The 15,382-nt window shown below is 35.7% G+C and overlaps 1 protein-coding gene across 6 annotated transcripts; it reads right to left on the reverse strand.

Moving 5' to 3' along the window:
* Window positions 1–1,663: 1,663 nt before the first annotated feature.
* Window positions 1,664–14,185, reverse strand: LOC107555443 (islet cell autoantigen 1-like protein). Of its 6 annotated transcripts, none has more exons than XM_016238250.1 (18): window positions 14,113–14,185; window positions 13,373–13,414; window positions 13,022–13,059; window positions 12,752–12,923; window positions 9,320–9,392; window positions 8,911–9,034; window positions 8,028–8,226; window positions 7,817–7,942; window positions 7,621–7,719; window positions 7,461–7,546; window positions 7,159–7,209; window positions 6,753–6,799; window positions 6,578–6,646; window positions 5,858–6,094; window positions 4,712–4,963; window positions 4,494–4,589; window positions 4,269–4,385; window positions 1,664–2,849 (listed from the first exon to the last, which is right to left on the reverse strand). In XM_016238250.1, the coding sequence occupies exons 3-17, from the start codon at window positions 13,033–13,035 to the stop codon at window positions 4,270–4,272; spliced, it is 1,761 nt and encodes a 586-aa protein (XP_016093736.1). In that variant the 5' UTR covers window positions 13,036–13,059; window positions 13,373–13,414; window positions 14,113–14,185; the 3' UTR covers window positions 1,664–2,849; window position 4,269. The 6 variants fall into 6 exon arrangements, with proteins under 6 accessions (XP_016093736.1, XP_016093737.1, XP_016093738.1 ...); XM_016238251.1 differs by lacking the exon at window positions 14,113–14,185 and adding an exon at window positions 13,904–14,102; XM_016238252.1 differs by lacking the exon at window positions 14,113–14,185 and adding an exon at window positions 13,810–13,847.
* Between the last annotated feature and the right edge of the window lie 1,197 nt (window positions 14,186–15,382).

Genomic DNA, 15,382 nt, shown 5'->3' on the forward strand with positions numbered 1-15,382 from the left:
TCACCAAGGCTGTATTTATTTGATTGGAAATACAGTAAAACAGTAATATTGTGAAATAATATTACATTTTAAAATGTGTTCTAAACGTCATTTAGTCCTGTGATGGCAAAGCTGTATTTTCATCATTTTTCAGTATCACATGATCCTTCAGAAATCATTCTAATGTGTTAATTTGGTGCTCCAGAAACCATTTCTTAAAATCATTGTTGAAAACAGTTTTGAAGAAATTAATAAATTCATTATTTTATTCAGCAAGGATGCATTAAACTGATCAAAAGTGACAGTAAAGACATTGATAATGTTACAAAACATTTGTGTTTCAAATAAATGACATCTTTGACATCAAATAATCCAGAAAAAAGGATTTCCACAAAAATATTATGAAGCTGTTTTCATCATTAGTAATAATAAGAACTGTTATTAATAGAGTACCTATAGTAATTCTGAAGGGTCATGTGACACTGAAGACTGGAGTAATGCCTGCTGAAAATTCAGCTTTGACATCACAGGAATACATTATATTTTAAAATATATTAACATAGAAACCAGTTCTTTTAAATAGAATTTACAGTTACTACTGTATTTTAATCAAATAAATCCAGCTTTGGTGAGTATAAGAGACTTCTTTTAAAAACACAAAAAAAAAAATCTGAATTTTTCCAAACTTTTGACCTGTTGTGTAAATGTAAGTGATTTGATTTACTAGGGAAATTGAGGTTTTAGGTCACAGTTTTGCTTGCTTATAGTTTACATGCAGTTTGAATAGTCCTGGAAAAACAACTGGAAATGTTGTAGCAGACTTGAGGAGGACTAACAAATGTGCCTGACTCCCTCCACTCGTTCGTGGACCCCATTTGCATACAGTCTGTCCCTACATCCAGTCTCGCCCCTTAAATGTATAGAGCCCTTCCCCATATACATAACCGTTATGTGCTTAATGTGATTTGCTGGTGAGAGGATGTTTTGATGGTACACGAACAGCCTGGACACGCATTAGGAGGAGACATAGATGAAATGTACTGGACAGTATTATGATTATGATGCACTCATCAGTTCTGTTGCTAAATTTCAAGATTAGTTCAACAGAAAGGTGTCATTACTGTCATTTCAATCGAGTGAAGGAAAATAGATCAGACTATCATTCAGAGCACACTGGATATGAAAGACAACGAGAGAAAAGGGATGCAAATAATTTAAAAAAGGGAGGCATGGCTTTAGCTAATAGTGAACTGATTTGAACTGTAGCATCTTTATACTGTGAAATTTACCATTAATCACACCGTAAAGCTTCCTTTCTTCCAAAAATAAAAAAGTTGAAAGAAAACGGGCAATTCTGAACAAATTGTATGTAATTGCCTTAATACTGAATTGTGTGTAAATTAGACTGGTGCCTGTTAAGTGAATTTAAGATTTTTTTCTTTCTGTGAATACATTTCAAGATGGGTGTAACTCTGGTTTCTTGCCAGGATAAAATTGGATTTTATATTGATTATACTGACTAATAACAATCAGAAACGGAATTCTACTCAGATTTATTTGCTCTCAAATGCAAAATCTCTCAATCCAGTCTCCTTCAATGAAATTGTACATTATTTAACCGAAACGAAGGCAAAGTTGCATAAAATAAACAGATGAAAGAAGCTGCGAATGGTGCGGTGTACATTCTTTTTCTTACAAACAAAAGTGATACAATAGCATCCAAACACAAAGTGACACTTCAAAATGTTTAAACCACTCAAAGACAAAAACGTGCTCCATTAAATATGGAGTGAAATCCTGTGCGAAATGTACAGACAAAGCTATTCAGATCAACGAACATGTCTATGCTTAAAACAGACAACATACATTCTAGAACAATCCGAGACGGGACTCGGATACAGTTTAGTGCAAGCGATAACTTGATTTCTTCAATGCAACAGAAAACCGATTGGTCACTCCTGATGAGACTAAGCATGATCATCTGGGATAAAATGAAATGTGTAACGTTTTCTAGAGTAGGATATTTAGGTAAACCTGTGCTAAAGGTGACAAACCAAATAAAATCACATACAAAAACATTCCAGTGTTTTGCATCACAGTGTGACAGTGAAGAACATTTGGGAGATGTAATTTCTCTGCGTGAGAGCATTTCAGCATTTCTGTCACTGAAAACAAGAATGCATCACCTACGATTAGCTCCATTAAACTGTGACCTTCTCATTCCCACCAAACTAATGGCACAGCACACAACTTGCATATGTAGTTAACAGTAACACTTTTTTTATTAGATTAATACATAATTTGATTTATTTTATCATTTAGGGTTAAACTAATCCAGACTCCAAAAAATATTTGTGATTTACACGCAACTTCACACACTTTGGGTATCGGTCTTAATTAAAAATAGTCTATAATTTATAATGGATGTTATAAATCTGTAACCCTGTTTCTGGACATTAAAACTCCCATCGTACAAAGCAAACAGATATGCACACATTTACGCAGGTTTGGTCCTAGGCAAAAAAGCCCCTCATATACGAGATGGGCAAATCCTCACCTTCACGTCCCTTTAAACATGTGCACTTCATAAAGTAACAGATTCTTTGCTCTCAGGTAACAACACTATAGGTGTCCTAATGAACATACAGTAAATTCACGCACACAATGAAAGAATGGAGAAAAGAGAGACATTCCCATATCTCAGAAACCTTCCAGTGTTTTATATGGATAGAGATTTCTGGATGCTTCCTTGGCTCAGGTTGAATTGTTTCAGGAGAGGTAGTGATCCAGCTCCGAATAAAGGCTTGGGATATGCACTCCTTTCCATCAAAGAATATTTTGGATGTGATAGAGCTCCAGACCATCCTTCACTGAGGGAGGTAAAAGGCTGCGTTATGACATGCACAATCTCACCTTTGCAATACAAGATTACTTATGACAAGTAAAGCCATATTTATAAGTATTATACACAGTATATATATATATATATATATATATATATATATATATGTGTGTGTGTGTGTGTGTGTGTGTGTGTATATGTATGTATATGTATATATATACTGTATATATACTGTATATATACATATATATAGACACTAGTGCTGTCAAACGATTAATCGCGATTAATGCATCCAAAATAAAAGTTTTGGTTTACTCAATATATGTGTGTGTACTGTGTATATTTATTATGTACACTGCCGTTCAAAAGTTTGGGATCAGTAAGACTTGTAATGTTTTTTTTAAAGAAGACTCTTATGCTCATCAAGGCTGCATTTATTTGATCAAAAATACAGATTAAAAACAGTAATCTTGCAAAATGTTATTACAATATAAATAATGGTTTCTATTTTAATATCCTTTAAAACATCATTTATTACTGTGATGCAAAGCTAAATTTCCATCAGCCATTACTCCAGTATAAAGTGTCACATGATCCTTTAGAGATCATTCTAATATGCTGATTTATTATTAGAATTATCAATGTTGGCAACAGTTGTGCTGCCAAAATTTTTGTTTTGGAAACTGTGATGCTTCTTTCAGGATTCTTTGATGAATAAAAAGTTTTTATTCAAAATATAAATCTTTTCTAACAACATAAATCTTTGCTATCACTTCTTAACAATATAACACATCCTTGCTGAATAAAAGTTTTACTTTCTTTCAAAAAAAGAAAGAATAAAGATTGACTGACCCCAAACTTTTGAATGGTAGTGTATATTGTTAGAAAATATTTCTATTTTAAATAAATACTCTTCTTTTTAACTTCATCAAAGAATCCTGAAAAAAAGTATCACAGGCTCCAAAAAATATAAAACAGCACAACAGCTTTCAGCACTGATAATAAATCAGCATATTAAAATGATTTCTGAAGGATCACGTGACACTGAAGACTGGAGTCAGCTTTGCATCACAGGATTAAATTAGATTTTAATATATATTAAAATAGAAAAACTTTATTTTACATCATATTAATATTTCACAATATTAAATTTGTTGATATTTGAAAACATTTACATGTATTTACATGTATATTTTTATATTCATATAATTTATAATATAAATATATTTAATATATAAACGTAACTTATTTTTCTTAAATATATACATGCATGTGTTTGTATTTATATACATAATAAATATACACAGTACACACACATATATATTATGTAAGCAAATATATATATATATATATATATACCAAATATAACATCAACAACAAAAAAGGTGTGTTTTTATAAACATGGGACTTGTCGGTGCTAAATATATACAAACTCACAATAACACACCTTAGGCATTAAGGAACTCCTGATCACTGCGTCCAATAGCATCTGGGTTGGACAGAGGGTCCAAATCTGCAAAGAGGTTAAACCAGGCAGACATGTCCCTGGAGCTTCCCTTAGGTGCTAAAAAGACACAGAGAGAAGAATCACTACAGAAACAGTACAAAAAAGACCATCTAAGATTGTCTGTATCCATCTGTTAATTTTTGACATGTGAAATAAAACTCTCACCACTGGCAGATGAGTGTGGACTATTCTGGGTAGGCTGTCCTCCACTGGAAGGTGGTTGGAGGGGCGGGGCTTGAAACATAGGTGGAGTCGCCCATCCTGAACAACAGAAAGAGAATGAATATGAACATCACAGTGACTGCACTGAATACTAATCGCACAACAAAACTGTGTTGTTCGTTCCTCCGGCCAGTAGAGGGCAAATAAAAGTTTGTGCAAACCTGTGGCGCTAAGGCTATGGTCCAGGAGCTGTGATGGGAGGAAGCCAGTGGGTGTGTTTGCCGTTCCTGTTTGCAGTGAAGGAGCGGTAACAGGAGCAGGAGGGGCCTCAAAACAGCCGAAAGCATCCTGCCATGCCTTACTAAACTCACTAGTGCCACCCGCAGCCCCAGGACTCAGCAGATCCTGCAGGAAGGCCAGGTCACCTCTCTCTCCCTCCTCTTCTTTCACCTCAGACAACAGATCCCTGCCTACTACAATAAAAATAAGGAGATAATCAGGCTTTTACACTGCAAAAAGCAAATTGCTTCCTCAGTACTGTTCTTTTTTTCTGGTACAAATATCTAAACATTCTTTAATCTAGAAACATTTACTTTAATCAAGAAAAATGTACTTTAGAAGGCAAATTATATTAGATACTAAGACTTGTTTTCTGAAAATGTATTTAAATTAGGTGAGTTTAATATTAAAACAAGAAAAAAATCTGCCAGTAGTGTCAGAAAAATCTGAAATTTTTTTTCTTACCATAATGGCAGGTGTTTTTTTTTTTGTTTTAACTCACTCATTTTCCAAAAAACAAGACTTGCAATCTCATGTCATTTTGCTTCTCAATTAAATGCATCTTGGTTTTTAGAATATTTAGATATTTGTACTGGAAAACAAGACAAAAAAAAAGGAGACTGTAAAAACTTTTTACAGTAGTGTAGCGCAGCAGAAGTGTAGTAAAAGAATCACAGAGAAGCTTCAAGAAAAACATGGTTGCGTAATCAAAACATAAGAGGTCAATTTAGGTTTAATATGTGAAAAAAAGTTCCCAAAATCTTTCAAGAGTGCATAAAAATCGAACAGAACGTAAAAAGCTGGGGGAAAAGAAAGTAACCTTGAGGAAAGTACAGTTTTTAAAAATGCTGGAAACACCTGGGGGAAAAAAGTCAGAAACACCTGGAGAGATTTAAGAGTGGAGAAGGAAATCTAAAAGAGCCGTAAGCATAAAATGTTTCTGAATAATTCCTATGAAACCTAAAAGACTGATAGATGAGGGTGTTAAAACACATCCAAAGGGGGGGTTTAAGATTGATTTTAGAGAGTAAGAACAGGTGCTAAGTGAGCCCTGGGCATTGAAGAGATGCCCAGTCAAGCATTTATACCTATTTCAGGTGGTAGACTGCTGGGAAAGGTATCTTGCTTTCCCTCATGTGATACGCCTACGCCCCACTGAATAGCAGAAGGCTTTGAGGCCTCCTGCAGTATCTGAGGCTGCATAACGGACATGGATGGGTGTAGGGTTGGAATGAGAGAAGGGGTCGAGCCAGGCTCAGGGGTCAATAATAGGAGGTCATCATCTGTGCTATCTCCACCAATAGGGCCTAATTGTTCATTCAATGCTGCAGTACAGGGGCAGAGATGAAGATGAGAAATAAAAAAAGGGATATTGTAAATAAAAGCTGCTCAAACACACTAGGAGTTGCACAGACTATACAAAAAGTTGATTAGTTCTATCAATATTTGATGCTTTAAGTCTGTGTCAGCTGATCATATGACTTCAGTTGTGCTGCTTCTTCACTGAAGTGAAATTAAATCTAGGGCTAAGTGATATGACTATATATATATAAAAATTCAAACATTTAAAAAAATCTTTTGAAACCATTTTCCAATTAATTACATCATTGTAATTAATTATTATATATGTGCTTATGTAAGGATTTGAATAACAATTAAGCTGACTAAATTACTGCCCAAAATATCTAAAACATCATTTGCAATTTATTTTAATAGTTGACTATGTTTCTGGATGACTAGTCAATTAGTAGCAATGAGTAGTGGGGCAAGGCCTAGTATGCAAACACACACACACACACACACTTTACCAGAGTCCAGACTGGCACACAAAGAACTGTCAGATCCTCTACTCTGACCATCTACCGCACGAGTAGAAACTGTTAAATACACAAAGAAAGTGCACTTTTTTAAGAAACTTGAGCCAATAGAAAATCATTAGGCAATCCTGCATGTTCCCAAATGTGCTTTAAAAACGAAACGTACCAGTATCGGATGATTCACCCAGCTGTTCATCTTCAAGTGAAACAAGACTGAAACATAAACATACAAACACCAAATTGAATTAATAGACACCCTGATGCATGGTTAAATGGATGCAGAGAAGAGATGATTCACATTACTATGACACACAGTATCAGATTAGAATTACGAAACACCTTAAATTAAATCTAAATTGACAAATTGTAGTGAGTCACAGCGATATTTCTAGGAAGCGGGTGAGGGTCATCACAATTTTATACAACAGCATGTCTAACGCAGATGGCACAGGAATAAATAAACTGTCTCCTTTTCCGCTGCCAAGACAGGAAATGACAGTGGAACTTTAAGCAGTGTTTCCTGTTCACAAAGGTAGCAGGAGTTTCTAAAAGAATTACAATGTTCCACTCACAGATCAGTAACCAGAGCCTTCAAAGAGGCCCCTTGCCTGAAGAGACCTAATCTGAGGGACACGGAGGGTTGCAGAGAATGAGGAAAGAGAGTGAATGAAAGATCTGACAATGAGAGGCAAGCAGGGTGCCTTCAAGGGAAAATACATGCTTTCTTGATGAAAAAAAATGAAGAAAACTGAGACCGCTAGATTTGTCTGTGTGAGATTCAATGACCATATGATATATATTACACACAAAACACATAAAAAAGAAGATGAAAATGGCTGGCTCATGGCCAAACTATTTCTAACTGTGTTCTCACTTGTCTGGATGTGTCTTCTTTTCCTTGTCTTTGCTGTCCTCTGCTGTCTGCGTGGAGACAATTTGATCCAATGGGTCCCTTAATTCCTGTAATGAGTCAAATGAGAGCTTAAATCTCATGACAACAGTTTAATTTCTGGGATTTGTGCATGGACACCTACTTTAAGGGTAGTGAACTGGTAAGGTACATATCCTTTGAAGGCCTCATGGATGCCAGACATCACATGTGCAGTCTTCTCCCAGTACTGTAATAGCGTTGTCTACAGAAAAAACAATACAGGATGAGAAAAGGTTTAAAAAATAAGAGTGAAACAGGTTTAATAAGGAAATTATTATTAAGGGTATTACACATTTTACCTGGTAAGTACATAAGGAATGTGAAAGCATGTTGCAGCGACTGGCGCCCAGCATGACCACTTTCTGACACACGTCATTCTTCAGCTTATCGAAATGCACTTTTGTTCCTCTAACCTGGGCCTGAACCTGTTCACAAACATACACAGATAACAGACACTTCAACCTCCATGTTGTATACAGATGCAAGCCCCCCCTTCGATTGCTCGCTGACCTTGCGAAATTTTTCCAGTTGTTTGTAAGTATCTGGGTCCAGTTCCTGTGAGACGTCCTTCATCCATAGCAGAGCTCCGCGGTACTCAGTACGGGCTTTCTCCATCCGGCTCACGGTCAGCAGGGTGTCTGCGATGGCTCTCCTCCGGAACGTCTCCACTTCCTGTTCCAAACGATGGAGAGGGGGACACAGCGCCAACCTAGACATGACAGAGAAATTGTTGCCAGTGGCTTAATCACATGATTGTTGAGTGACTCTAGCCGAAGGAAAGAGATGTTAGTGCGTCTTTAGTGTTTGCAGAATATAAAAATATTCTTTCTAGGGCTGCCAATGTAACTTATAATGAATTGTAATAATTGAGTAATTAATCAGAAGTGAAAAAAAAACAGAACACTAGTGAAAATGTTTCTATGTTGGCATTATTTTTCCAATTTAATAAATTAAAAGAAAAAAATTATGTGTGTGTGCGTGTGGTGTTCAAAAAACTTTTTTTATTATTATCAATGTTAAAAATGGTTGTGCCGCTTATTTGTGAAGACTGTAATTCATTTTTACAGGATTCTTTGAAAAGAACAGCATTTATTTGAAATAGAATTTTTTGATGAATTTAATGCAGCCTTGCTGAATAACAGTATTCATTTCTGACTTAAAAGCTTTTGAAAGAGTGTATACATATACATAATATTCATACATATATACATACCCCGACCAAACTGCATAGTTGTTGGATGACTAGTTGATTAGTCAACCATCATGACCCATTCCCTAACTGCAATGTATTCAATCATGACATATGCACGTATTAACTATCAAAGTATCCTGAAATAAATTGCATTAATGATTTGAAGCCCTGATTTGTTAATATTTGAAGAAGAGTGCCTACCTTTGCTTGGCAGAACAGCAGAGGGCTTTACTGGTGGCGTCCATCATACTGCCTGCTTTTGTTTTATCATGCTCTGCCTGGAAGCGCAAGAACAGTCCGAGCTCATTCTCCTCTTGAGAGAGGTCTGAAGTGAGGAGGTCACAGGAGGCAAAAACAGGGTTACTACAATAACTCATAGTATTATAAACAATATGTGGCTTGATTATATGTGCTGAGCGTTATCAAGTATGAAAACCACAAAAACACATTCGTAGGGTTATGCTTAAAATTGACTCAACAGTTACAGCATTCATGGAAACTGAGAAAATGTACTGTATTCCACTGCATGCAGAGGCTCTCAAAACAAGCTGAACAAGACTCTTTGTGTTTGCACACACAAAGAGGGTAGAAGATCATGTTCCTCACTCACGTATGATTCTTTGCTGGTATTTCTCAATCACTTTCAGGAGTTCTGTGCAAGTGCTCTGGACTGAATAGAAAAACTGGAGGAAACAGATAACACATTATCATTAACAAATGCAATTAATACAGGTAGTTCATTATTTTAGTTTTTATTACAAATGTTAAAAAGGAAGCAGCACTTCTGTGTTTGTTGCAACACACCAAAATATCTCTGAACCCTTCATTCTTTTCAGCATTTATATACTCAGATGGAACATTTGGTCACCCACACTAAAGACTCAAAAAACACATCAGAACACAAAAAATTGCCTTTCCAGTTTTGCTGTCATGGCAACAAAGGATGTTAAGTCCCTGACTGTCTGAGAGAGCAGGAGAATGTGCTCTACCTGAAACAAGAAACTCACAGAAATGACACAAATAATATAAATGACTCATTCTGTTGAGCTGCCTTTGTTCTAGCGAGAGTTTCAAAAGCTTTGAGAAGCCAAATATAGGAACAGGACCAATTCCAGCATTCAATAGTGGGATGAAAACACTGGGCTATAGAAAACACCAGTGAAACCCCAACTCACATTCTAAAACCTTGAGAATAGCAGTAGGCACACAATAATTAATGCTTTTATTCAGCAAAGATGCACTAAACTGATCAAAACTTACAGCAAAGACATTTATAATGTTAAAAAACATTTCTATTTCAAATAAATGCTGTTCTTTTGAACTTTCTATTTGTTAACAAATCCTGAAAAGTATGAGTTTCCAAAAAGTTTTTTAAACACCAAATCTGCATATTAGACCGTTTTCTGAAGCATCATGTGACACTGAAGACTGAAGTAATGGCTGCTGAAAATTAAGCTTACATCACAGAAATAAATCACATTTTAAAATATATTCAAATAGGAAAAAGGTTATTTTTAATTGTAATGATATTTCACATTATTACTGTTTTTTGACCAAATAAATACAGCCTTGGTGAGCACAAGAGTCAATGCTGAAAATCTTACAGACCCCAGACTATTGAATGGTAGTGTAGGTGGTAATTTAGCAGATGCTGTTATCAAAAGCGACCTGCATTATACTTATTATGGGCACAATAGTGATAGTTCATGGCTCACACCAGCAACCTTCCGGTTACCAGACTTAAGCCTTCGCAACTACTGCATTTAAGCAGGTTTGTAAGGAAAGTATTCAAATAATCATAGTCGGGGAGGGAAAAAATCCATATCTACTTCAGAAAAAAGTATTACTAGGGTCATTTCTTATATTAATAAAGTATATTAATGTGGATCAAATTAAATATGGCATCCACCCAGACTAAGGTCCATGTGTGCTGATGCAGGTGAGGTCTGCTTTCAGGTTACTGTTTAACTCTGTGTACAGGCCTGACAAACATGCAAGAACAACACCCTCAGGAATCAGGTTTGTACAACAGCCTCTGCTAAATAAACACTGTTATTGAATTTACTAATGTAAAATTCTGCCATTTCGCACCATAAGGATGATGCATTATTGTTTTCAAGTTTATGCTTTGTTACCAAACAGGCTAAAAGCCAATTCATAAGGGCAGCTGTGGCTCAATGGAGAAAGAACATGGATACACCTGTTCATTAAGCAAGCAGCCGGGGGGCTTACGGTGGCCTGTCTTCTGCTCTCCTCTTTGCTGGAAACCATCTAATGCCCCAAATATTTAAAAGGATAGTTCACCCAAAGTTGAAATTTTTGTCATCACTTACTCCCCCTCATATTACTCCCAACCCACAAGTCAAAAGTCATACAGGTTAGGAATGACATGAGTTTGAGATGACAGAATTTTCATTTTTTGTGTGAACTATGCATAAAAATCTGGGACAAAATTCCCCTAAAGTAAATTTATCTGTTTGATTTATCTGTTATTTTAGGTCTATATAGTTAACGTTTGAAACATCCTAGTGAGCTTAAATAATGATGCTGCAAGATATTGCAAAAAGTGTGTGCCCACAGACTTCACAGAGTCTCAGGACACATATTTCAGTGCTATCTGTCAGGTGGGAGAATTTAGGTATAATATTGTTTTTAAAAAATAACTTTATTTGATATAATTTAAGCAAATAAATGGATATCACTTTGGGTATTATATAAAAATGTCCTCATACAAGGTATAAAGGTATACTACAGTCAAAAAGTTTGGGGCTGATAAGATGTTTCTCCAATTCTCACCATGCTGCATTTATTTGACCAAAAATATAGGAAAAAACAGCAATATTGTGAAGTACTATTACAATTTAAAATACACATCTTCTGTTTTAATATACAGTGGGTACGGAAAGTATTCAGACCCCCTTAAATTTTTCACTCTTTGTTATATTGCAGCCATTTGCTAAAATCATTTAAGTTAACTTTTTTTCCTCATTAATGTGCACACAGCACCCCATATTGACAGAAAAACACAGAATTGTTGACATTTTTGCAGATTTATTAAAAAAGAAAAACTGAAATATCACATGGTCCTAAGTATTCAGACCCTTTGCTCAGTATTTAGTAGAAGCACCCTTTGGATCTAATACTTTAAAATGACATTTATTTTTGTGATGGAAAAACTCAATTTTAGTAGACATTACTCCAATTTTAAGTGTCACATGATACATCTGAAATCATTTTAATGTGTTTTTTTGGTGCTCAAGTAACATTTCTTATTATCAATGTTGAAAACAGTTGTGTTGATTAATATTTTTGTGAAAACCATAAACAAAACAAAAAAAGTAAAACAAAATGATAGAAAGTTAAAAATAACCATATTTGTTTGAAATTTTTAAATGTCTTTACTATCATTTTTGATCATTTAATGCACCCTTGCTGAATGAAAGCATTAATTTTGTTTTTACAAAACGGCAGTGCACAGTACCTTGTTCATTTCTGACACAGCATGGCTGAGTTTGTGTCACCTAAGAGTGAGTCTGTGTATCCTACCTAAATCTGCTTTAGACTGCTGTTAAAAAAAGACATACACATTTATAGGGAATGCATTGCTTGAATATGTAAAGAGGGAAAGGGAGAAGAAAAGGCAGTTTTGTGTGTGTGTGTGTGTGTGTGTGTGTGTGTGTAAAAGAAAGGCAGTCAAGACAGAGACAGTGCCAGGGCCATTTAGACTGACTCTCTGTACACAGTGGTAAAATCAAGCACAGTTGATCAAAGTATAGCATCATATAGAGATCTGTTCATCTTCTCTCTTCCCTGTGATCATGTGACAGTACACCATTAACCTCCCTCCATCTCATTCAGTCATTTCTCTGTCGTTGTCAGGCAAACACATCAAACGAAAAAATAAATAATTTGCTTTCAGATGTTAAAAAACAGAATGAGTCATACACAGTCACTGAAAGAAAAAACCTGGCCCAGTGATGCTTCACTTTCACCCACAGCTGAAATAGAGGTCATTTTACGACATTTACAAGGGTGCTCATACCTCCAATTTGGCATCAAGATCTGCATCAGATGCCACCACATGCTCATCTTCTTTCTTCCCTGTGGCCTTGATCAGAACCTGCTTGGTCTTCCAGAACTTCTTCTGCATTCGGGCCATGACCGAGCTGTCCTCCCCCAGAACTGCTCTGCCACTGAACATGTCACTGGAGAACCTGAAAGAACATGCCATGTTCTTCAGATATACTTGTTATTAAAATCGAATCTAAGAAGAGGAGGGGTACCATTCATTGGACAAAGTCAAGATACAAACCCATAGCTGTCCATCTTCTTGATGAGTGTGGCTTAAATCTGCAAGTGGGATAGAAATATTGAATCAAATCTTGGGTCACAAGACCTGCACTACCAGTCATTCTTTTAAGAAACTGATATATTTATTAATGTAGAATGCATTCAATTGATATTCTATGATGTTACAAGTTATTTTTATTTCAAATATTTTTATAATTTTATTTCATTGAATCAAAGTCATGATATTTCACAACAATACAGATTTACTGTATTTATCAAATATCTGCAGTTTTGGCGAGCATAAGAGAAATTATACAGACTTTTACAAATACATATACGCTTAAAAAAGTTATTAAAACATTTTATTACTTACATTTCGAAAATCAGTGGTAGCATTCAGCAGACACTGAAATAACTGGATAAAATACCAAAAATGTTTTGTTTTTTTAAATCAATAAAAAACTTTTTTTTTCTCAATATTATAAATAGGTGTCACTGCTGCACAATGTAAATAAAAGAAACACTTAATAAGGCAAAAATAAATGAAATGCCCTTTGCAAACTGCTGTCTTTTTGTTCTTTTGAGGTAACAGCTGTTAGCTCTCACAAAGACTGCCATGTCTCTCACGGTCACAAATACCCAAAATCAATGACACATACTGCATCTCCCCACACCCACACACACACACACACCCACACACACCCACACACACCCCACCCACACACACACACACACACACACACACACACACACACACACACACACACACACACACACACACATAATAAGTGTACTATAATAAGAACCTACTTTGTTTTAAATAAACCATGTATTCCTAGCGTATACAGGACGACTCTCTGAAAAGATAAACGAATAAATATTGTAAAACTAAAAAGACAGTTACCGGATCCCAAACAAGATAAGGAGTCATCGAGCTCTCGCTGCGTTTCCCTTTAATAACCCTATTAACTTAGAACACACATTTGACATGGCGACTTCAGTCTGCAGTTCGAAACCGACACTATACGGGTCCTGATCAATTACAGTTTGCATTCATTAAATATGAGTGTATACATTTGAAGGAATTGTTGTTAGGGCATCGCATTTCCTTACCCGCTGACGTTGCCTTGAGCACCGATGGGAACGTTCACGCACGTCATTCCCGTGAGCTGAGAGGCAGCGAGTGCGCATGCGCAAAACAGTCAGCCCAGACACAAGCTCATAGCTCTCAATGGATTGAGGAAAATATTCATATCGTTCTGTTAAGGTTTAATTTAAAGTATACTGGCCAAGTGAAACTGCTCTTGTGGGGAATTAAACAGAGAACAAAATGTATTGTAGGACTATAGCTATAACAGGCCTACGATATAGAGTATAAGAGAACCTTTTGTGGTTGTATTGTTCTTTTGTAAATTGCTTTGAATAAAAGTTACAGCTAAAATGATTTATGTAAATGCACAATATAGTAGGCTACAATAACTCTGCTTAAAAATATATGTTTTTTCTGGTCTAGGTTTTCCAGCATGGTCAGACTAGTCTGTTTACTGGTTTTAGTAGTAGTAGTTTTAGTTGTTGTTTTTTCAGCTGGTTAGGCTGGGAGTGAAACTGCCAACGAGGTAAACACCAGTTTTACCCATCTTCAAGTTATAAATGCTTATTTTCCAGCAGAAGCAGTACAGCACAATGCACAATTTAGAATAATTCATATAATAGAATTCACTTGTAAAATTTAGTTAACTTTCAGTCAATTTCTAAAAATGTTATTTTATTTTATTTTTATTTTTTAATTGTGACGGGACTGAATAGTGGCAAATAGCCATTTATGCCCAAAAGATGGCGCCACTGATAAAGAGAAACCCGTGATGCCGTTCATCTCAAATGTTTGTACCTTCGGAACAGTAACCCAGTGGGTATGTCTTGGTTGTATAACAGGAGCAAGATACAATATATTCTACAGCACGAACATGTTAAATAGGCCTACATGAATAAAAAAAATAACATTTTGATATTCATTTGAAAGTTCATATTTAAAAAGTGTTAAGATTCAGATTTGAGATGATTGAGGCGCCTAATAGTGTGTGTTGTGTGCTTAAAGGGGTCATATGATGCTGCTAAAAAGAACATTATTTTGTGTATTTGGTGTAATGAAATGTGTTTATGCGGTTTAAGGTTAAAAAAAACATTATTTTCCACATACTGTACATTATTGTTTCTCCTCTATGCCCCGCCTTTCTGAAACGCGTCGATTTTACAAAGCTCATCGGTCTGAAAAGCGAGGTGTGCTGTGATTGGCCGAATACCTCAAGCGTGTGACGGAAATGTTACGCCCCTTACCATATATGGCGTGTAGCCGGAGCTACAAGACAAAAATATTAAACCCCAT

This window comes from Sinocyclocheilus grahami, unplaced genomic scaffold, assembly GCF_001515645.1.
Source record: "Sinocyclocheilus grahami isolate Dianchi unplaced genomic scaffold, SAMN03320097.WGS_v1.1 scaffold534.1, whole genome shotgun sequence".
Taxonomy (NCBI): Eukaryota; Metazoa; Chordata; class Actinopteri; order Cypriniformes; family Cyprinidae; genus Sinocyclocheilus; species Sinocyclocheilus grahami.